Below are 22,396 nucleotides of genomic sequence, written 5' to 3'. Positions count from 1 at the left end.
GGGCTGGTGGGTGTCCCTGATGTACCCGGTCCTAGTCTGTCCAGGATGGTGGGCAGGCCAGTGGGGACACACTCCCACGGGGGGCCTGGTGGCCTGCAGAGGGGTGTGGGCTGCGTGGCTGGGCTTGGGGTCAGCCCCAGCTCTGCCCCTGGCCCAGGGCTGTGTGGCCTGGGACTGTCCTCTGTAAAGGCTGGCGGGAAGATTCCACGAGTGTCTACGTGACAGTGTGTGGAGGCGCAGCAGTGAAGCCCTGTTCCAGCGGGGTGGCGTTGTCCTTTCTGAGTGTGAACCATGATACTTTATTCTGGTTACATTATGTTTTAGGTTTTGACAGGCGTGGACTGAGATACTTGTGTGGGTGGGAGGGTGGTACGGAGGCCTCTAGTAACTAGGTTGTCGCCTGGGGCCATGGGGGTGCCAGGCCTCGAGCTCAGCCCGTGGCCAGTGGGCTCCTGGCCTCCCCTAAAGCCTGCTCCCTTCTTGGTGAACCCAGGAGGCCACTGCTGGGGCCCCAGGATGTGAGGGGTGGAAGATGCGTACCTAGGCACGCGAAAGGGTGCCAGGTACGTTGGCGGGGCTTAGAAAGCAGTCTGGAGACGCCGGTGGTATGTGTCTGGAGGGGTCAGCTACCCGTCTTCCACTCCAGGGGGACAAGGTGGGACGGCCCTGGGTGGCATGTGCATCCTCGGGTGTCAGGGGCTTTGCGGGCCTTCTCTCCTAATCCTAACACACATCCGTCTGCTTTGGCCCCGAGAGGACCAGATACAATGCAGTCACTTAGGCCAAGACTTGACACCTGCTGTGTGCCAGGTCCCAGGCACCTCAGATGTGGCAGGAAGCGAGGCTGATGGTCCGGTCCTGCCGCTGGGGAGGGAATCTGCTGGAGGGGAACTCAGATCAACGTTTCCAAGTTATCCTAGGTGGAGGCCAGGGAAGGGCCCAAGGTGGGAATGAGTGAGGAGGGGTCTACAACGAGGCCTGGGAGCTGGCGTGGATGGAAAGGTAGGCAGGCAGCAGGGGTTCCAGCAACCGAGGTTTATCTCATTTGCTTCTGAGATCTGTCACTCTGCTGCTTCCCGAGCCTAGTTTGGGGAGGGGTGAGCGCAGTGAAGTTGTGTAGATTAATGCCACTGTAGTGCTGTTGTTCTGGCCCTGGTGGTGAGGTGGAGGCGGTGCGCCCATTTTACAGAGCCACACGCCGCCGGGGCTCTCACGGGGCACAGGCTGGCGGCCCGCAGTCTGGCCGGGGCACCAGCTCCCCTGCTGGGCCCGGGGGAGGGAAGTCGGGCACCGTTGAGCCCTGTGGCAGGTGGGAGCCGTTGGTGGCATCCGGGCCCCAACGCCCTGCCTGGCCTGGGGTGCCGCTAGGCGGGTTTCACAAGCCCAGGCAGGGGCAGGCCTGGGCCACTGGGCTTCCGCAAGGCCCGGGGCAGGAAGAGCTGGCGGCTGATGTAAGCCCTTGCGCAAACCTCTGGCTGCCGGCTTCCGGAGCCGTCCACCCGCCTGCCTGCCAAGGAGGAAGCCTGGGGCCTGGGGGGCCCGGAGGCCCCACTGCCTGGACTTGGCCCGTATGGACGGACTGCCTGGCCGCCATGGCTCTGGGTCCCCAGGGCTTGGTGCTGGAGTCTGGTGAGGGGGCGGGGTGGGGCTGGAGTGTGTGTGGGGATCTCTCTGGACCTAGGTTGGGGTGGTGACGGCACATGTGGCCAGAAGGTGTCCTCCCATCTCTCTGCTTTGGGGAACAAAAAAGGAGGCCCTGCCCCTTGCAGTCCCGGTTTCCCTGCGTGCACCCTGAAGGGAGTGGGTGGACGTGGGGGGCTCTTGTGCCCTCCAGAAGGTGGTGAGTGAGGACTTGTGGTTTGCAGGCCCTGCGTGGGGGGCTGCCAGGGACCCAGAGATTGGGTGGGGGTCTGCAGGCCCCTTGCGGGCCACACATTGTCTGTGAGCCCCCCGCAGTTGCTTCCCTGTCTGGGCTAGACAGACAGTGCCCGCTTCCCAGGGGCTTGGAGAGGTTGTCTGACTGGGCACAAGGGGGCTCCTCTTACCTCGGGCAGCCCGAGCTGGTGCTTGGTGGCTCTCCGTGAATGGGCTCTGCTGCTGTTGTGATTATTATTATCGTTAAATGTGTGCTTCCCCTGTCACTACAATTCTCAAGGGAGGCCTTATTAGCCCCATTTTGCTGATAAGCAGACGGAGGCCAGGTAAGGGAAGCCCCCTGCCCAGGTCTTGTAGCCCTCCCCCTGGCCTATGAACTGGGAGCCTGCCAGGGTCTGCCCCTGAAGGGTGGGGTGTGTGGATCTTAGGGGCAGCCCCCCTGGGTTGCCGGAGTGAGGAGAAGGCATTGCTGCGGGTGGGGCCTGGCCAAGTGGGGCGTGGCTGGGGTGGGTGTGGTTTGCACCCAGGCCCCTGCCATGCTGATTGTTCTTCCTGGCAGCAGGCGGCCCCCACAGCCTCATTTGAGGGACCCTATTGGGAGGTTCTGCTCTCTGGAAGGATGGCCCACAGGGCCAGAGCTCCCTGGCATGGTGCTCAGCTCCCAGGCCCACTGCTCTCGTTCATTCACGGGTTCGTTTGCTAGTTCTCTGTAGTTCTGGGGCACTCTACTCGCTGTGCATTCGATCACTGCCTGTGGGATCAGACACTGCTCATCTCCAAGCCTCAGCTTCCTCATCCGTTAAATGGGCACACGGTTCCTCCCTCACGGGGTTGGCTGAGGGGTTGGTCTGGGCCTGTCCAGGGCTACTGTGGGGTCCCTGGGGGTCCTTCTTTGACTCTCGGGTGTCCTCCCTGGTCCAGGAGCTCAGAACGTGAGTCCCTGTCCACTTCCTCACTCCGTGGCCTCAGACTTGAGGCCTGCCCCCCACTGAGCCTCAGCTTCCATCTGCACATGGGGAGAAACATTCCCCTGCTGGGTCTGGGGTGGTAACGCCCTCCAGCTAAGAGTGCTGGGTGCCCTGGAGGCACCTGGGTCTCACTTGACAGTTTTCTCAAACTGCCTGTCCTGAGTCCAAGGGGCTGGGGCGGGGCCGAGGAGGTTTCGGTGGGCTCCCTGCCCACGTCAGCTTCCGGATGTGGAGAGAGATGGGGGTCTCTGGGCAGTGGACTGGGCAGCGGTGGCCTGCTGGCTGCCTGACAGTCCCCCCCTTCTCTCTGCAGGCGAGGCCTTCTTGGGCAGCTTTGTGGCCAGCGGGATGGGGCCGTCGGCCTCATCCCATGGGAGCCCGGTGCCCCTGCCCTCTGACCTCTCCTTCCGCTCCCCCACCCCCAGCAACCTGCCCATGGTGCAGCTGTGGGCGGCCCATGCCCATGAAGGTAAGGAGTGAGCCAGGCGGGCGGGCCAAGGGCCGCTGGGGCACTGTCCCCAGCACTTCTAAAGTCTGCCCACTCCACCCCACCTCCACAGTCACCCCTCCACGCTGTGGCCAGTGGGGCCCAGCCCTGGTCATCCGGCCTCCTTGCTGTTCTTCCAGTGCTCAGCTGGTCCTCTTGTTGCTGTCACAGGGCCTTTGCACGAGCTGTTCCCTTTGCTTGCAGCCCCTCACTCCAGCTCACTGGCTATCTCCTGTTCATCCTTCAGGGCTTGGCTCAAACACTCACCTACTTGTGAGTGTGTCACTTGTGGTGACAGATTTATCTGTTTTTTCGTGAAATACGTTTTCCCACCAGAGTGCGCTCTGAGGGCGGGGCCTCATTTGTTCTGCTCACTGCTGTCTCCCCGGCGCACAGTCAGCTTGTCAGTAGTTGTGGGAGCAGTGGGATCAGGTGCTGCTGGGCTCCCTTATTGTCGTTCTGCAGTGATGCCCTTAAATGTGGGGGCTCGGCTGGCCTGGCTTCCTGCTGGCTTAGCAAATCCTGGGCCTCCCTGAAGCCTCAGTTTCCCCTCTGTCAGTGAAGGGATGGGCCTGGGGGAGCCTCAGCTCTTCCCTGAGCTGCAGCTCTGGTGGATTTTAGATGCTGGGTGCCAGCTCCCTCCTGCTTCCTCCTGTGGTGCTCCCGGGTCCTGGAAGATCGGGGCCTTGGGAGCGCCTGCTGTAGGCTCAGACTTTCCTGGGCCTTTCGCTGCCCACTGTATCCCCACTTCCTCTGTGCCAGTGTCACCGAGTGCTTCTGTCATTGTCCTGACATATGTGTGCCCCACATGGAAGGGGGGCCATCCTACCTCTAGGTCTGGGATGGTGGGCAGTCCTTCTGGGCTGGGGTCCCATCTGAGCCTCCCGCTTCTGCCCGCTAGGGCGGGGGCTGGAGGGGCCTGGAGAGCAGAAGTCGTCTCCGGGGACTGTGCCATCAGTGTTCTTCTCTGCCCTCCCTGACTCTCTTCTCCTTTGCCAACAAACACTAGTAATAATGGTAACAATAGCAAACACACAGTGTGCTTCCTGTGCACGAAGCACTGCATCCTTGAACTCACTTTATCCTTAGAACAAGCCGTGAAGGGGGGACTATTATGCCCATTTTACAGATGAGAAAGCAGTGTGACCAGTGCCTAGATAGGAGTGTTATTTCAGTAATGAGATAACGTATCAGCTGATCAGTATTGTTTTGTGGTTGTTAATGTTATTATCCGGTGGTGATGTGGGAGAAGGTGTGGGCCCAGGGTGGCCAGGGTTAGGTCCTGTATCTCTGGCCTCAGAGGGAGCAATTGGGTGGGAACATGTGGGACCCAAGTCCCTTGGGGATCTCCAATGCGCCTGAGGTCCTATAGGACCCACAGCCCAGGCAGAGAGGCAGGTCCCTCCCCCAGCACCTGCTTGGCCCTCTGGGCCCTGCCAAGCAGCTCTTGGACCTCCATTCCCCGTGTACCATCTTGGGCCTCTTTTTTCTTTCTGTGGTGACTACCCTTCCTGTCTTCTGTGCCCTGTAAGGCCCAGGTTCTGGGCATCACTGGTGGGGTCGGGGTGGGGAGTTGTGGGAAGTTAGGAGGAACCACGGCAGGACTAATTCCTCCTGGCAGTGCATGCCTGGGAGACCCAGCAGCTGGAGATGCTGGGTGGGCTGAGGTTCAGAGAAGGCAAGCGACCTGCTTGGGGTCACACAGCAAAGTTAAACCAGTATACCACTCAACTGGGTCCACATTGGGCTGAGGTTGAGTCCTGGTGACCTCAATTCAAAGCCAGGCTCCTCTGCTGTGTGACCTTGGGCAAGTGATCCTCTCTGAGCCTCAGTTTTCTCATCTGTAAAATGGGGATATTAAAGAGTATCTGACTCACAGGTTTTTTCCTTTGAAATGTAAATGAGAATAACAAAGGCAAAGCAGTTAAAAGGGCTTGGTCTGTGATTAGACCGCGATCTTCATCATCATCATCATCATCATTGCCCTTTGTTGGATCCAGTTTAATTCTCTTCCTGGGGGATTTGAGAGCCCAAGCCTCTGGGGGCTGCCTGGGACTGGAGGGAGGCCTGAGTGCCGGGCTTCAGAGGGGTAGTCTTTGTTCTGAGGAGCTGGCAGTAAACCACAGGGCTCCCACCATGGGGTGGGGGAGCTGACAGCCAAGAGACATTACTTCCAAGAAGAGAGGGTCGAAGGAAGGTCCCTGTGGGAGGCAGGAGATGTTTCAGCCCAGCGTCTTTTCTCTCTTCCAGGATTTTCTCACCTGCCCAGCGGGCTGTACCCATCCTACCTCCACCTAAACCACCTGGAGCCCCCAAGCAGCGGGAGCCCCCTCCTCAGCCAGCTGGGCCAGCCCAGCATTTTCGATACCCAGAAAGGTCAGAGGGCAGGAGTAGGGAGGCTGGTGGGGGGAGCTCTGGGATGAGGTTGGGGGGACCACTACCCAGTACTCCAGGCAGCATCCCAGCTGTGTTGTCCAAGGCTCCTGCCTTAGATGCTTTTCTGAGACCCAGCCCCTGAGCACCCACAGGCTCTCTGGGCCCGCCCATAGCCTGGTGCCTTTTCACTGTGCTGTCCTCATCTCATCCTGTTGGGCCCTCTGAGTAGCTCTCAACCCTGGCCTCTCCCCCTTTCACAGATGAGGAAACTGAGGCTCAGAAAGGTTAGAGGTGGCCAAGGTGAGCTTTCAACTTGGTTCTAGCCATTTCCAGAGCCTGCCTTCTACAGGGTTGTGCTGTGCATGGCCCTCCTGCCCTGGAGTCCAGGGTACCCTTCAGGGACTCCCGCTCTGTACTCGTTAGAAGGGAGCACTCGCTCACGGGCTGTGCTTTTTTTTTCTCCGCAGATGGCTTCTTCCTGCCTGCTCCTGGGGCTCCGGGCGCCCTGCACTCTCATGTGCCCTCCTCCTCCAGGACCCCAGGCGGCCACTCCTCAGGAGCCTCGACCAAAGGCTCTTCTCGGGACGTTCCGGCCAAGGAGCGGGCGGGCCGCGGCGGTGAGCCACCCCCACTATTCGGCAAGAAGGACCCGCGGGCCCGCGAAGAGGCTGTAGGGCCGCGCGGCGTGGTGGACCTGACCCAAGAGGCAAGGGCGGAGGGCCGCCAGGACCGCGGGCCCCCGCGCCTCCCCGAGCGCCTGTCTCCCTTCCTGGCCGAGCCCGGACCCCCGCGAGTGCCGGGCACGGCCACCACCGAGCCCAAGAGCAAGAACCCGCCGCCGCCCTCGGTGCTGAGCCTCTGCAATGGCTCGGGGGACCCAGGGCTCTCGGCACTGGTGGCCGAGGCGGCCCGTGGCGCCAAGGAGGCCACGCGCCAGGACGAGAGCGCGCGACTGCGGCGCGCAGAGGCCCTGCTTCCTGGGCCTTGCCCCTGCCCCTCACCGCTCCCGCCGCCGCCTCCGAGCAAGGGTCCGCCGGTCCCCGCGCCCCCCGCCGCCTCCGGGTCCTTCGCCGCACCGCAGCCTGCCCCCGCCGGCGTCTACACCATCTTCCCCCCGGCGGCCGCACGGGAGCCAGGCCGCGAGCACCGCGTGGTGGCGCCCACCTTCGTGCCTTCCGTGGAGGCCTTCGACGAGCGCCCGGGGCCCATCCAGATCGCGTCGCAGGCGCGCGACGCCCGGGCCCGGGAGCGCGAGGCAGGCAGGCCCGGAGTCCTGCAGGCCCCACCCGGGTCCCCACGGCCACCCCCGGACCGGCCCGAGAGCCTCCGCGAGAAGAGCTCTGTGATCCGCTCCCTCAAGCGGCCGCCGCCTGCCGAGGCCCCACCTGCGCGGGCAGCGCGCGCCTCCCCAGACCCCCGGGCCTACCTCCCCGCCAAGGAGTTGCTCAAGCCGGAGGTCGAACCGAGGCCCTGTGAGCGCGTCCCACGCGGGCCTGCCGCCGCCTCCCAGCAGGCCGCCAAGCTTTTCGGCCTGGAGCCCGGGCGGCCGCCCCCGCCTGCCGGCCCTGAGCACAAGTGGAAACCTTTTGAGCTGGGCAACTTCGCCACCACGCAGATGGCCGTGCTGGCCGCGCAGCACCACCACGCTAGCCGCGCCGAGGAGGAGGCCGCTGCCGCCGCCTCCAAGAAGGCCTATCTGGACCCTGGAGGCGCGCTGCCCCGCACTGCGGCCACCTGCTCCCGCGCGGGCGCCGACATGCACGCTGCGGCCCACGGACCCGGAGAGGGCTCGGCCATGCAGAGCCTCATTAAATACAGCGGCAGCTTCAACCGCGAGGCCGTGGCCGTGCGCCCTGGTGGCTGTGGCAAGAAGAGCCCCTTCGGAGGCCTGGGCACCATGAAACCCGAGCCTGCTCCCACGGCTGCCCCCCGCGCCCAGACCCGCCTCCCGCACCCCGGGGGCCCTGCAGCAGCTGGGGGCCGGCAGCTGAAGCGGGACCCCGAGAGGCCCGAGAGCGCCAAGGCCTTCGGTCGCGAGGGCTCCGGTGCCCAGGGTGAGGCGGAGGTGCGACATCCGCCCGTGGGCATTGCGGTGGCTGTGGCCCGGCAGAAGGACAGTGGCGGCAGTGGCCGGCTGGGGCCTGGGTTGGCCGACCAGGAGCGCTCCCTGTCGCTGAGCAATGTCAAAGGTGAGTCCTGGTCCCCCTCCCACACTTCACCCTTTCTTCCCCCTTCACCTTTGCTTTCCCTTTCTACCTGCCTCCTCCCTACCTCCAGCCCTCTCTCCCGCCTTCCTGTTCCTGTTTGTTTTTTATCCCACTTGTGGGCTGTGGCTACTTTCCGAAGTTTATTGCTTTTTCCGTTATGCACTTAGAAAAATGTTAAAATGCAGAAAGGGAGAAAGGAGAAAAGGGACCATTATATTTTACACCCCCCTGAACATTTTCACGTCTTTCCCAGATTTACTCTCCTGTGCATCTGCAGAGCTCCCCCGCGCGCCGCATCTCAGGCCCCTGCATTTTTCCTACATGGATGGGCTCCTCTCGCTTTTGCAAACTCTTTATAAGTATCATTTTTAATGGCCTTTACTATTCTGTCCAGAGCGTGCACCCTGGTTCACTTAGCCACTCCCTGGTGGCATTTCAGTTTTCCCTTTTCTGATGTTTTTGTGTTTAGGAAGCTGCATTGAATATTTTTGTGCATTGCACCTTCCTGATATTTTGAGTCATTTTCTAAGAATAGATTCCTAGGAATAGATTAGCTTTAAGCTTTCAATTCTAAGCCCTTGAGGGAGGTAACTGTGCCTTACTTACCTAGTTCAGTGTCCCCAAAACCTACCGTGGAGTCTGGTGCATAGTAGGTGTTTGATAAGTGAGTGAATGAGTGACCCAGTGTGATAGATGAAAACTAGGGTCCCAGCATTCCTATGGTCTTGACGTTCAGTGCCTTTGTGACTTCCTAGGTAATTAGGGATTTTATATGCTTGTTTATGGTCTGTTTCATTTTAGATTTCTCAGGATTGTGTTTTAATATTGTTAAAAAAGAAATTACTAAGCTCAGTAGGGAGGAATGGTGCGTTTCTTTTAATTACTAGTGAAATTGAATGTTTTTCCAGGACTTGGTTGATTGTTTACATTTTCTTTTGTCCCTTACGTATTTTGCTGTTGGACTCCTTCCTGGGATTTTGGAGAGTTGATGTTGTGGCATTTTTGTTGAAACTCTGGACTCCATCTGCCCAGAGAGAACCCACTCTTGAGCCAAGGGTCCCCCCTCAGGCACTGAGGCCGCCCTGTCCCCCAGGCGATGGTTAGTGTGCCGGTGGTAAGGGGCTGGCAGGCTGAGGGAAGGGCCCCAGAAGGCTGTGTCCCACTGCCCCTTGCTCTAGGGACTTCTCCGCAGTCAAACTCAAGCAGCTGGTTTCTTCCCTGTGTCTCTGTCCCTGCCCCCAGCTCAGCTCACTCCTGGGACTTAACCAGCTGCAAGCTCAGGCTTGGCTCAAGTCCATGTCCTGGGCTCCTGCCTGTGGCCCCCTTTCCTGTGTCTCCCAGATGCTCCTCCTATAAGCTACATAGGCATCTTGGACGCACATCTCCTGGATCCCCATCCCTCCCTAGGCCTGGTCCTCCTGTGCCTCCCAAGCTGACTCCTGCCTGGGCCTCATCCTCAGTCCACGGTGAGCAGCCAGTGCTGTGTCCTGTCCTGGCTGCCTCCTCCACCTACAGCCCCAGCCCTGCTCTCCCAGACACCCCAGTAAGGCTGAAGACCGCCCCGGGCCTCCCCTGGTCCCCGCCCATCTGCATGCAGCATAGCTGCAGAAGATCTTTATCAGGCCAGAAAGCTCAGAGCAAGTGATGCTTAGGAAATGTTTCTTGAATGACCGACTGAGCCCATTTCTCTGTGGGGAGCCCCTCTGGAGCCTGGGAGGCCTATCCTCTGACCCTGGGTGCTCACACGAGTTCCTGCTTTAGTCTAGGATTGAGGGAGAGGCTGGTGGCTCTTGGCTTGGAGGTGGCCGGCTGGTAGGTAGACAAGCCCTCTCAGTAGGTGAGAAGTTTGGAGCGGAAGGCCTCTCTGGGAGGCCGGACATCTTTTGGGGTCCTTTGTCTGGCATGATGCTCATGTGATATGATGTTACCACCCCTGTTGGGACTCACTGTCTCCAGAGTTCATCCTGGTGCCCAGGGTACCTGTCTGTGCCCAAGGGACCTGTGTTCATGCGGGGGGTGTGTGTGTGTGTGAGAATGTGTGTGTGTGAGAATGTGGGTTTGAGTGTGCACGTGTGTGCGTGTGTGAGAGAGAGAGGGTGGAGAGGGAGCGAGGATGGGACAGTTTTAGGCTGAGACCTCCAGGGCTTGGGCTGAGGCTGCCTTTCCTTGTTGGTGACGGTTGAAAAGTAAGAGACTTGATTCTTATTCTCCTTAAAACAAAAATCCCCATAAGAAGTGGTGATTTTTACCCAGTTGGGTGACCTCAAGGGAGGGGGAGGAGTTCCGGGTACCTTTGCTGAATGGTGGTCGTCAACCCTGGGCCCTGGGTCCTCCCAGCTTACTCAGTCCACTTTGTGGGGTGAGCCTGTCATTGGGTTCAGGTCCAGGCCCTGCCTCCTGCAGCTGCATGACCTTGGAGCAGAAGCCTCAGCCCTCTGGAGCCGGCGTCCACATTTGCTCCATGGAGGTAGGGAGGACTGCCTCCTTCCCTGATGCCAGGCATGTAGTAGGTGCTTCATAGATAGGCCTACCTTTTCTCTGCTCACACTCAGGTCCTTAAGAGCTCAGAGCTTCTGCCCGTGAGCCCTAGATCCTTTTTGAAAGGCCCCGAGGGCTCACCCAGGGCCTGGTCTGGCTTTAGGGGTCTTGGACCCTGAGATGGGTGAAGGTTGGGCATTACATCCAGAGGTGTCCACACCTGAGAGGCCAGCAGCCTGGCACAGTCCCTGCGGCTTAGCAGGGGGCCGTGTGCAGGTACCCCGGCCACCATCTCCTCCCCTGAACCCCTCCAAGGAGGATCTGTTATTATTCCAGCTTCACAGCTGGGAGAGCCGGGTCTGCGGGGTTGCAGTGCCTCGCCAGGGGTCACCTGGCTAGAAGAGGTGGGCTGAGCTTGAACCCTAAGCCCAGGCCCGTGCCTCCCATCTCTTCTCCTTGCCCGTCGTCACCTCTGTGGTAGAGGCAAGTTGGGGGCCAGATCTGGGGGGGAGGGGCAGTGACGGGGGTCCCCCCCCCCACCCATTATGCTTGGCAGAGCTGGGGTTGTGTTGGGTGTAATCAGTGGTGTTGACCACCGACTCTAGAGAGCCCTGAGTGGGCTGGAGGTGGTGGCCGCCCTAACTGCCGAAAACCTCAGATGGAGCCGGCAGGGGGTTGCCATGGGAACTGGGCCATAGCTAGAGCCTTGGCTGTTACTGCCGGGATTAGTGTGTGTGACCCATAGAGGGGCCGTCACTGCAGGGTTGCAGATTGCCCACCCTGCGGCTCTCTGTGGGGGGACTTGCATGCCAGTGGTCAGGAAGACCCACTTAGACCCCGATGCCAGCATGACACCTCCCTGCCAATCAGTGGTCTGATCTCCGATTCCTCACCTGGGATGGGATGATGGCTGAACCGCACCTCCTGGGTTTATGCCACTGGATGAGTGCACGCCTGGAGAGGGCCTAAGACCCTGCTGGGCACAGAGGCAGCTTTAAAATGCCAGAAGTTGAGGTTGGGGTGGGGGAAAGGTGTCACTCAGCAGTAGAGCGTGTGCTTAGTATGGCTGAGGTCCTGGATTCAATCCTTGGTACCGCCATTAAAAATGAATAAATAAAGCAACAAACCTAACTACCTCCCACCAAAAAAGTACCTAAAATTAAAAAAAAAATGCCAGATGTCTCCAGAGCTCATGCCTCAAGGGCTGGTGGGGGAGGGGTCTTGTGTCTCTGGGACCCCAGAGTAGGTGCCCCTCTGCCCCATCCGCCTGCCTCCTGGAGGAGCTGGTTCCGTGCCCGCCTGGCGCTCACACAGAGAGGTGGTGGGCCCTCTGGTTCACTTGGCCACAGGTGGCCGGAGGGAGGGAGGGTTTCAAAGCCTCAGTTGGGAGGGAGATCTGAGCATGTCTCATCCCTGCTCAGAGCCTCCTCTGGCTTCTCCTTTCACCTGCAGTGAAATCTCAGTCACATCCCCTCACACGGCTTACAAGGCCCTGCGGTCTGCTCCCCAGCCTTCATTTGCACCCTCTCTCCCCTGCACCTGGCCTTCTAGATGCTTCTTGACACACTCCTGCCTCAAGGCTTTTGCATGTGCTGTTTGCGCTCTCTGCTTAGCTCACTCTTCCTGAGGATATTCTTGTAAATTCATTCATTCACTCCTTGCATATTTATTGAGCAGCTTCCTCTGTGTCAGGCATTGTGTAGGGTAGAGGTGGACAGCCATGGAGGTTCTGCTCAAACCAGACTAACACACAATCTGACGGAGGAGACAGATGGTGAACAACTAACAAGCAAAATGGCTCTGTGTTGCGCTCAGTGCTGTGAGGGAGACAAATAAGGGATCATGATGGAGGAGAGGTGGTCAGGGAGGGCTTCCTGGAGGAAGTGGCATTCGGGTTGAACTCTAGGGTGGCTGAATAGTGTAGAGGAAGGGCATTCTGGGTGGAGGGAACAGTGTGTGTGGCCCTGGGTATGACTGGAAGGCAGACAGGCTGGGGGTACGCTAGAGTGGACGGCTGGGTGGCATGAGCCATGTTCAGGGGCATGTAGGGCTTTGGTTTCATGGAGCAGGCACTCTGTGGGAGGGACAGGTGTGAGCAGAGCTAAGAGGGAACAGGCTGACTCAGGAGGATGAGGGTGCAGCCTGGGGGTGAGATGTGGAGGGCATGTCACATTTCTTCAGAGACCAACTGAATTTGGAGAGAGTGGTCTGGGGCTCTGGCCTGAGTGACCCTGGGGATGGTGGGTGCTCCAAGATGGGCGGACCTGCATGCGGGTTTCTGGTGCAGGTGGGGTTTGGGGTGGGAAGCCCCTGAGAGCCTGTGTGGTGACAGTCAGGGCAGTGGAGAGGTGTCAGGCTGGAGGACAGAGGTCTTTAGGGCAGGCTACGCTCCAGGCACCTGTCCCTCTTGGAGACACCAGGAGCTCCGTGCCAAAGCCTGTCCTACACCCCAGGGTGGCCCAGAGGGTCTGAGGGCCCTTGGGGTTTCTGTAGGCCTGGGAGGCCATCCCCTCCAGGGGAAGGAACCTTGGGCACATGGCCTGGTTTTCTAGTCCAGCTGGAGAACTCCTGGGTGGCCCTGATCAAAAGCCTGGCTGCCCTTTGGGGCCTCATTCCTGGGTGGGGGTCCGTATGCAGGGACCCTTCCAGTCCTTTGTGAAGGGGGCAGGTGGACTCAGGATCCTCTTTGATTTGGGAACAAGGCTGACACTGGAGGCCAGGGCTCCCTGCCGGGACCTCCCCCTGAGTTGGCGCGGCCTTGCTTTCCCACCGCCAGCCTTTCCCCCTTCTTCCTTTACCTCCTGCCATGTGCCGGAAACAGTGGTGGTGACTTGGCACTGGCACTGACATGAAGTCTGCTCAGTGCCTTTGCTGACTAGGGCCGGCATGAGGTGACTTAGCAGGAGACCGGGGATGAACCTCTGTGACCCACAGGGGCCACGTCGGGAAGACGTCCTTGCCCACCCTCACTCCTGCCTGCTCCCCTCTGCCCGCCCCCCCCCCCCCCGTGTCCCAGCTCTGACTTTTCTCTGCTTCACCACGTGCACTGCTTCTCTGTTGTCCCAGCCACCTCTGGAACGTCCAGACCAGCCCCAGGTGGCCCCCCTGGCCCATCTCCAGCTGCTTCTCGGGGTGCGCCCCCTCCCTGATGCTAGGCTGTGCCCGCACATGCTCGGTCCATCGGGCACGTGGGCTTGCATGGCTGTACCCTCCCTGCGGGCTCCTCTCCTGTATTCCAGGGCCGGTGGGTTCCCACCTCCCTGAAGGGGAAGCAGATTTCTTCGCGTCCCTGAGCCTCTCCTCGAGGCTCTGTTCTTTGGGGGTACAGTGGGAGAGAAGTGAGGGGGAGATGGCCAAGGCAGCATCCCAAGTTAGGTTCCTACCCACGAGGGCCATGAGTGTGGGGCTGCTGGTGGACCCCTGGTGACATTTGTCTCCAGCAGAGTAATAACTGATAAAGTCTATGTGCCATGGGGGCTGGGGGCAGCCTCCTCCCTGGGCCCACCTCCTAAGACCCAGGCGGGAGGACACCTGCCTGAGGGCGGCTGACCCTGAGAGAAGTAGTTAGTCCAGCCTCAGCAGGTTTCTCTTTTGAGAAAAGTCTCAGCTGCACCCTGAGTGGCCTCTGCTGCTGGTGGCTATGCCTCCTGGGCCCTGGCCTGCCCGGGGCTGCCACATGTGTGCTGATTTATGGCTCATGGTGTAAAGACGCCCAGGAAGAGGGGCTAGGGCAGGGACTGGAGCAGGTGGCAGGGTGATGAGGGACAGATGTGGGGGCCCTGGGCTCCTGTCTGTGTAGAGCTGGCTGTATGCCCAGCTGGGACTCGGACCTGCCTTCTTTGCTCTGGGGCAGGTGGGGAGCTCATGAACGGTGCAGCTGGACCAGCCACAGGGGGGGGGCACCCCCTGGGCACTGGGGCAGGGACAGGTGACGGGGCAGGGCAGGCTGGCAGCTCCCACATCCTCCACTCTCCCCGACGTGGATAGTGTTCTCTGGTTTCATTTTTCTGTCTTGATTTTGAGATTAACCACGTGTCTGAGGCAGAACCGTGACAGGGCCTCGGTGTGGGGGCTGACCGCCCCCCTCCCAACCGGGCTCTGGCGGTACTTTTGAATGGTGACTGCTTTTTTGGGTTGTGGTTTCCCTCCATCTTGACCCGCCCCCCACAGCCTGCCTTTCTGGCGTTAAACTAGTAAAACAACGTCAGTAAATGCCATTGGATTCATAGTGTGTTATTCCGTGATCTGTTTTACGATGCTTTAGTACAGCATCCTGGTTACCTGTGCGGGTTACAGTGGGCTCTTTTGGGGGTGGTGGAGGGACGATTCTGCACAAGAGGACATCTGGCCAGGGTAAGGGAGCAGCTCGGACACTGAGGGCTTGCCGGGGCTCTGAGCGGGGCTCACTCTCTGCCTGCCCCACTCAGGGCACGGCCGGGCCGACGAGGGCTGTGGGGATGAGCGGGCCAGGCAGCGGGAGGAGCGGCTGCTGGGGGCACGGCTGGACCGGGACCAGGAGAAGCTGCTCAGGTGAGGGCTTGGGGGCAGCCCGGGAGCCTGAGGGTCTGGGAGCCCCTGGGGCGAGGGTGGATTGGCTGGTGGTCCCAAGAGTGGGAGCCCCAGCCCATCTCCAGTGAGTGTGGGAGGGTCCCCGGAGGAAGGCCCGGGGCCTGGCTCATCTGTACTCTGGCGCTGGCTTGTCCCAGCAGTGCCCTGGTGTCCCCCTTTTACTTGAGGTGCTACCCCTTCTCTCTCTCCCATCCCTGGGGCCGTCCGGGCTGTCACCAGTGCCTCTGTTCCCCTTCCAGAGAAAGCAAGGAGCTGGCCGACCTGGCCCGCCTGCACCCCACCAGCGGTGCTGCTAATGGCCTGAACCCCAACCTCATGGTGACTGGGGGTCCGGCTCTGGGGGCCTCGGGTCGCTGGTCGGCCGACCCTGCGGCCCATCTGGCCACGCACCCCTGGCTGCCCCGCTCAGGCAGCACCTCCATGTGGCTGGCTGGACACCCCTATGGTGAGTGTGGGGTGACTTCTCCCTTATCTGGTGGGAGGGCAGGGTGGTGGGTGGGGGATAGTAGGCCTGATGTGGTCCTTGCTGGAGGGCAGTGCTGGTGGCTGGGGGCAGGGATGGGACTCCTCTTGTCCCCACAGTCCAGCTCCCTCCCTCACTGTCCCAGCAGGGTCATAATGGCACCAACCCGATGGGGTTCCTCTGCCAAGCCTGCTGGTGGGCAGTGCCCAGGAGGGGGTGGCTGTGGGCATGTTCACAATCAGGCTGCCCTAGTCCTCGACTTCCTGCTTGGAGGCCCAAGAGAGGGGCACTGGGGAGTGGGTGGGGTAGGGGCTGGGCTTGGGCCCCCAGCACTGACTTAGGCCTGCGTCTTTCCTAGGCTTGGGCCCCCCATCTCTGCACCAGGGCATGGCGCCTGCCTTCCCACCCGGTCTGGGGGGCTCCCTGCCGTCGGCCTACCAGTTCGTCAGGGACCCCCAGTCGGGCCAGCTGGTGGTCATTCCCAGCGATCACTTGCCTCACTTTGGTAAGTGGCAGCCCCGTGGTGGGGGGCAGGGGCTGTGATGGCCTTGCCTAGCACAACTGTCCCAAACATCATGGGCCTCCTGTGTGGTTGGCGGGGGAGTCCACTTAGCAGAACAGGGTGGGTGTGTCATAAAGCCACAGGGGTCCTTGTTTTGGGTGAGTCCCTACCCAGAGAGCTCACATGGAGAAGCAGAGCAGGCTGGCCGAGTGGAGGGCCCGGTCTCCTGCCTTGTTGCCCCCACCCCTTAGGAATTCACGTGGCAGACCACTGGGTGTAGTGGGAGGAGGAGGAGGAGTTCCCACGTCGGCACGCTCCAGCCGCAGCCTCAGGGACGTCCCACGTGGGGTGTGGACAGGACCCGTGTGCCCTGGGCCTAGGACGCGTCTGCCCGTGGCGTAGGGAGGATAGGCCTCCTGGCGCCCAGGAAGCAAGCAGGGACCCAGCTAAGCCCAGCTCCACCACAGTGTGAACTAACGTTCCATCCTGGGGCTCCGGCGTTCCCATCTGTAGAGCGGGTGACAGGCGTCAGGCGGTAGGTACAGCCTCACCGTCTTTCTTGCCCCCAGCGGAGCTGATGGAGCGGGCCGCGGTGCCGCCGCTCTGGCCTGCCCTGTACCCGCCGGGCCGCAGCTCCCTGCACCACGCCCAGCAGCTGCAGCTCTTTTCCCAGCAGCACTTCTTGCGGCAGCAAGAGTTCCTGTACCTGCAGCAGCAGGCGGCCCAGGCCCTGGAACTGCAGAGGAGTGCCCAGCTGGTGGTGAGTTGGCGTGGGGGCAGTAGAGACCCCTCCCGGAGCCCCTCTTTGATGGTGAGGCAGAGGGGTCAGCCAGCAGAAAGTCCAGTTATGGACCTCGAGGGAGAAAAGTCTAGAGAGGCTGGTGGTCAGGGAGGGCCTGCTGGAGGAGGTGATGTCTGCCCAGAGACCTAAAGAAGTCAGTTGTGGAGGAGTCCTCCGTGGAGAGGCGATGGTGTGAGCCAGGCTGAAAGGTGAGCAGAGCTTGGCAGGGGCAGTTTGCCGGGAGCAATGGGGAAACCAAGGCAGGAGAGGTGGCCTTGTGGACTGGAAACGTTTGCATTGGAGCTGAAGGGATCCCAGTGGGCTCCTGCTGTTTCTTGAGCCCAGCCTGGCCTGGCTGGACGCTTGATGGCCCTGGGCTCCCCTCTTGGGCTGGGACTGGCCTCCAGCCACATGGCCTGATCCCATAAGATAGGTGACATTAGGGGTCCCCCTCTGTGGGTGGACTCCCCAAAGCCTGTGGCCCTCCAGCCTCCTTGAAGGTGTTCCCCGACATTTGTCCTCTCCTTGGCCTTGTCCCTTCTTTCTTGTGTGGCACCCACTCTGGAGGAGTCAGCAGAGGTGACACACTCAGCACATGGCATCCTGGGTTTGAACCTTAGTTCTGCCACACCTGGCTGTGTGCCCTTGGGCAAGTGAATTCATCTCTCTGGGCTTCAAGTTTCCTCTGGAAACAGAGGCTAGTAATTCCTGTGTCATCAAGTTGTTCAGTGAGACTGAACAATCGTGAGAGTGGCTGGGGCTTGGAGCCTTTCTTCCCAGTGTGTTTGTGTGCCGACTGCCTGGCCTCCAGGGAGCATGGCTGTTTTTGAGCTGGCTTCCTTCCATTTCCCCAAGTCATCAAAGATGAGAAAAGGCTTCCCCTGCCCACCTTGAGGTGTTTGGAGACCCAAATATGGTAAGACAGGAGAGTGCTCGCAGGCAGGGAGTTCTCTGTGTAGGTAGTGTCGTGACACCATGGAGGAGCCGGGCAGTGGGCAGGTCCCTTGTCCTCAGGAGCCTCATGTCTCTACCCGGTACCCCTGCCCTGACTGTGAGGTCCCAGCGGGGCCAGGGCCTGGACCGGAGGTGCCCCCAGCCCCGTCTGCTGGAATTCTACAGGGAATGCTGTGCTTGTTACGCGTGCTGTGATGGAATGTCTGGGAGGTGGGCAGCCTTCAACCTGTCTGAGGTTCTCTGTCCTGTGGGCTCAGGGGGCCCTGAGGGCAGAGCAGGTGCTGGGTGATGGGTCCTGCTGCGCTGACCCTGCTGGCTGGCCTCCTCCCCAGCAGGAGCGGCTGAAGGCCCAGGAGCAGCGGGTGGAGATGGAGGAGAAGGTGAGCAAGCGGAGCCTGGAGGCCTCGAGCAAGGCTGGCCTGGCCACCGCGGGCCCCGGGCTGTTGCCTCGGAAGCCCCCTGGCCTGGCTGCCGGCCCCGCCGGCACCTATGGCAAGGCCATGAGCCCACCGCCATCTCCCCGTGCGTCCCCTGTGGCTGCCCTGAAGGCTAAGGTCATCCAGAAGCTGGAGGATGTGTCCAAACCGCCCACCTACGCCTACCCCGCCACGCCCAGCTCCCACCCCACCAGCCCGCCGCCAGCCTCCCCGCCGCCCACCCCTGGCATCACCCGCAAGGAAGAGGCCCCCGAGAACGTTGTCGAGAAGAAGGACTTAGAATTGGAGAAGGAAGCCCCCAGCCCCTTCCAGGCCTTGTTCTCAGGTAGGAGCTGGTGAAACGGAGCCCCCATCTGTTTATTCATTTATTCTTTCACTCAATTCGTCTTTCCCTTCTCTGTTGAGCACCTACTATGTACGTGGCCCACAGCTGAGCTCTGGGATAGATACCTGAGCACACAGTCAGACATAATCCTTCTCCAGCCTTCCCTCAGTAGGAGGGGCAGAGAAAATGGGTGTGATATTAGAACCTACTTCAGAAGGACCTGAGCTGAGCATTAAACAAAGTAAGGCCTGCAGGATATTCATCGCCATGCCTGGCGTGTAGTAGGTGCTCAGTTGTCACGCTGATGATAATAGTGTAGCGACGCCCATTCTGCGTCGTATCCCCACCCCATGTGCTGGGGGCACACCCCTCTGCCCCACCCTGTGTCGGCAGGGCCGTGCAGCAGGTGGCCTTGGTGGGGCCTGAGGCTTGGGTGCCTCTTCCTGTGGGAGGACTTGAGTTCCAATTCCAAAATTCAGACTTCTGCCACCAGAATGCTGTGTGTGATCTAGGCCAAGGGGCTGCCCCTCTCTGGGGAGATTAGATGTCTTGTTACTCAGGTCACATGTGGGGCACATGCCCGGCCCTGGTGCAGGGTTGGGGGTGCTCTGTGCCTCTGGCTCCCCCAGTCAGCTTCTGACTGCACCTGCTGCTTGCCCAGCTCTGGGCAGGGCCTGGGAACACTGCAGAAAGTCAGCTGCACCCCATCCTGCTTTCAGGGAGGTTACCCTCCAGGGTGGGGAAAAGTAGGGGAGGGGAGGCCGCACTGGATCATTACTGAACGCAAGTTCATATGCCCAGCGCACAGTGAGGCCAAGCAAACTGAAAGGGCGGAGTTCGGAGCAGAGAAAGGTTTATTGCAGGACTGGGCAAGGAGAACAGGTGGCTTATGCCTCTCAAACCCCGAACTCCTTGAAGGGTTTCAGTGAAGCATTTTTAAAGGCGAGGTGAGGAGGGTCCCAGGGTCTGTGAGCAGCTCACGCATGGTTCTCTGATTGGCTCGTGTTGAGCTAACAGAGTGTTAATGTTACCAGTCCTTAGGTGCCAGAAGGTCACGTGCTCATGATCATGGCATAGTTAATGTCTTCCATTTGGTAGTGGTTTTAGCATCTGAAAAACTCAAGAAATACGCATTAGATACTGTTACGTGTGTCCCTCAGAGAGGAGCTAAAGCAGAGGATATGGGGGGGTGGTCTGTGGCGGGAAGGTCCCTTAGGGTCCTGCTCGGTTACAGTATTACTATCATTTTTTGAACAACTTGAATCCCCCAACTCTGCTTTAATGGGGTGGGGTGGAGGCCAAAGACAGCACACACTGGGACCGTTTGGGGTCTTACTAAACATTTGCTTCTGGTCCCACCTTGTACTGGGTGCTGAGGCGGGAGGGACTCAAGAAAGAGCCAATGGGGGTTTCTGCCTCTGAGACCACTGAAGACCCTCGGAGACAGGATGTGGATGGTGGCTGCCTTTTCTGTGGCCCAGCTGTGCAGAAGGGCCCTGGGGTTCCTCAGATCCTGTCTGGAAGGGATCCAGCCTTGCAGGCTGGCCGAGCAGAGAGGGCTGGCTGGTAGGTGGGTGTTGATGGGGACACGGGGGATGTCAGATGTGGCAGGAGAAGGGGCCCCCACTGACCCTCAGTGTCCTTGGCAGATATCCCACCCAGGTACCCGTTCCAAGCCCTGCCGCCACACTACGGGAGGCCCTACCCATTCCTGCTGCAGCCCACAGCGGCCGCCGACGCCGACGGCCTGGCCCCCGACGTGCCACTGCCGGCTGATGGGCCTGAGCGCCTGGCGCTCTCGCCTGAAGACAAGCCCATCCGCTTGTCCCCCTCCAAGATCCCAGAGCCGCTGCAGGAGGTCCCAGATGAAGAGCCGCTGGTGGACCGGGAGGTGAAGGCGGAGGTGGAGGACATGGACGAAGGCCCTGCAGAGCTGCCCTCCCTGGAGTCCCCGCTGACCCTGCCCCCCGAGGAAGCCCTGGCAGCCCCGAGCCCAGTGGACAGCTGTGGCGGTGGCCTGCTGGAGGCCCAGGTGCTGAGTGCCGGCAGCCAGGGGCCCGCGGAGCCCTCCGGGTGCCCGGACTTTGCGGAGGGGCCCGAGGCGTGTGTTGATTCGCCAGGCCGGACAGAATCCTGTACAGCTGCCCCGGACCTGGGGGGGCGGCTGACGCCCGAGACGCTGGTGGAGGCCAAGGAGGAGCCAGTGGAGGTGCCCGTCGATGTGCCCATGGCAGAGGCGGTACCCGAGGAAGACCTGGCCCAGGTGGCCCCAAGCGAGCCCCGGCCCAGCCTGGAACCACCGGACTGTGATGTGCCGGCCGAGGAGGGAGAGTGCTTGAGCCTGGAGGCCCGGGAGGCCGCACCTGTGCCAAGCAGCACCTGCTTCCTGGAGGAGGCAGGCTCCGACCAGTTCCTGCCCAGCCTGGAGGACCCACTGGCTGGCATGAATGCCCTGGCAGCGGCGGCAGAGCTGCCCCAGGCCAGGCCCCTGCCCTCCCCGGGCACTGGAGCCCAGGCCCTGGAGAAGCTGGAGGTGGCCCAGAGCCTGGTCCTTGAGCAGAGCTTCCTGCATGGCATCACCCTGCTGAGTGAGATCGCTGAGCTGGAGCTGGAGAAGCGGAGCCAGGAGGTGTCAGGTGAGCCATGCTGAGCTGGGCGGGGGGGTTCTATGGGGGACTTTTTCCCTTTTTTTTTCAAAAAAGCTTTAATAAGATTTTTAAATTTCAAAATTTTCAGGCTATGGTTTATTCATACTCACTTTTTAAAGAAAAATGGTATACTATACCATTTTAACTTTTTTTAAGTGCAGTGGTATTATATGCAGTCACGTTGTGCAACCAGTCTGTGGGTTTCTTAGTGGTGAAAATTTTCCTCTGTCAGTGGTGAGTTTTCTAGGAGCAGGATGCTTTGGATTGCAAGGGACTGAAACTCTCACTTTGACTAGCTTAGAAAAGGGCAGAGGAAGTTTATTGGCTTGTGGAACCGAAGTATGTCAGTGATTTGGTAATTAGTTTCAGGTATGGCTGGATCCAGGTGCTAAAACCAAGTCATCAGGAGTTGGTTTTCCCTCTCCGCTGTCCCCTCCCACCCCTTGCTTCATTTCCTTCTGTTGGCTTCATTCAAGGCAGGCCCACTGTTGTTAGGGGGGGTCACTGATAACTTCTTCCCAGACCCATGGGCCTGCTCAGCTCAGTGGACACACAAAAGAGGCTACTTCCTTCCTGTTGGCTCTAATAAAGATTCTGTGAGTCGCTTCCATTGGCTGACTGGGAGAAGCAAACCCTGTGGCCTGGGAGATGGGATGCACCAGGCTGATCATGCCCAGCCCTAGATGCGGGGTGGGCAGTCACCTCTGGGATGTAGGAAGGGGCTGGTTCTCAAAAGGAGTGGGATGTCTTCAGCAGAATGAGCAGTGAATTCTGGGCTGGCACAAAACCACTGATGTTCATGGGGGTAGGGTATAGCTCAGTGTAGAGTGAGTGCCTAGCATGCACATGGTCTTGGGTTCAATCCCCAGTTACTCCATTAAAATAAATAAATAAGTAAGTAAACCTAATTACCTGCACCCTGCAAAAAACAAAAACAAAAAAACCACTCATGTTCAACATAGGAAATTGAGGTGCGCCAAGAAATGTATGAAGAGGCTGTGCCAGCAGGCCATGCTCCGCCCAGAACCGGCACAGAGGAGATGCCCGGGCGACAGCTGTCAAGGAGATAACAGCAGTGCCAGATGTTTTGGTGTATTTCCTCCAGAGCTTTTCCACACGTGGCATGCATTTCTAAAATTAAGATCATTTTGTAAACAGTGTTCTGTAACCTGCCTTTTTCACTTAGTATATATCCTTTATGAAACGTTTTTCAAAGCTGTATGTTATTAAAGATTTTTTTTAGGGACTGCCCAGTTACCTGCCTGGTGGAGGCCCTGGCTTTCAAAGACCCAACCTCAGATTGTTGGGCATTTTAATTTGCCTCCC

At 59.8% G+C, this 22,396-nt stretch overlaps 1 protein-coding gene across 8 annotated transcripts in view; it reads left to right on the top strand.

The window, feature by feature from the left end:
* The window catches only part of TNRC18 (trinucleotide repeat containing 18), an 85,769-nt gene that overhangs the window by 17,102 nt on the left and 46,271 nt on the right, over positions 1 to 22,396 (top strand). For 5 of the 8 annotated variants that reach the window (XM_032459975.1, XM_032459972.1, XM_032459971.1 and 2 more), the window contains 9 exons: positions 3,157 to 3,312; positions 5,581 to 5,706; positions 6,174 to 7,895; positions 14,819 to 14,921; positions 15,200 to 15,405; positions 15,782 to 15,928; positions 16,495 to 16,685; positions 17,993 to 18,422; positions 20,072 to 21,058. In XM_032459975.1, the coding sequence (XP_032315866.1) occupies positions 3,192 to 3,312; positions 5,581 to 5,706; positions 6,174 to 7,895; positions 14,819 to 14,921; positions 15,200 to 15,405; positions 15,782 to 15,928; positions 16,495 to 16,685; positions 17,993 to 18,422; positions 20,072 to 21,058 (4,033 nt within the window). In that variant the 5' untranslated portion in view covers positions 3,157 to 3,191. Of the gene's footprint in view, positions 1 to 1,488; positions 1,630 to 3,156; positions 3,313 to 5,580; positions 5,707 to 6,173; positions 7,896 to 14,818; positions 14,922 to 15,199; positions 15,406 to 15,781; positions 15,929 to 16,494; positions 16,686 to 17,992; positions 18,423 to 20,071; positions 21,059 to 22,396 lie in introns of those variants that run through there. The other 3 variants (XM_032459973.1, XM_032459970.1, XM_032459974.1) reach the window with 3 other exon arrangements.

This window comes from Camelus ferus, chromosome 18 (assembly GCF_009834535.1).
Source record: "Camelus ferus isolate YT-003-E chromosome 18, BCGSAC_Cfer_1.0, whole genome shotgun sequence".
NCBI classification, from domain to species: Eukaryota; Metazoa; Chordata; class Mammalia; order Artiodactyla; family Camelidae; genus Camelus; species Camelus ferus.
Note: the sequence above shows the minus strand (reverse complement) of the source record. Positions and strands in the feature narration are given on the sequence as shown.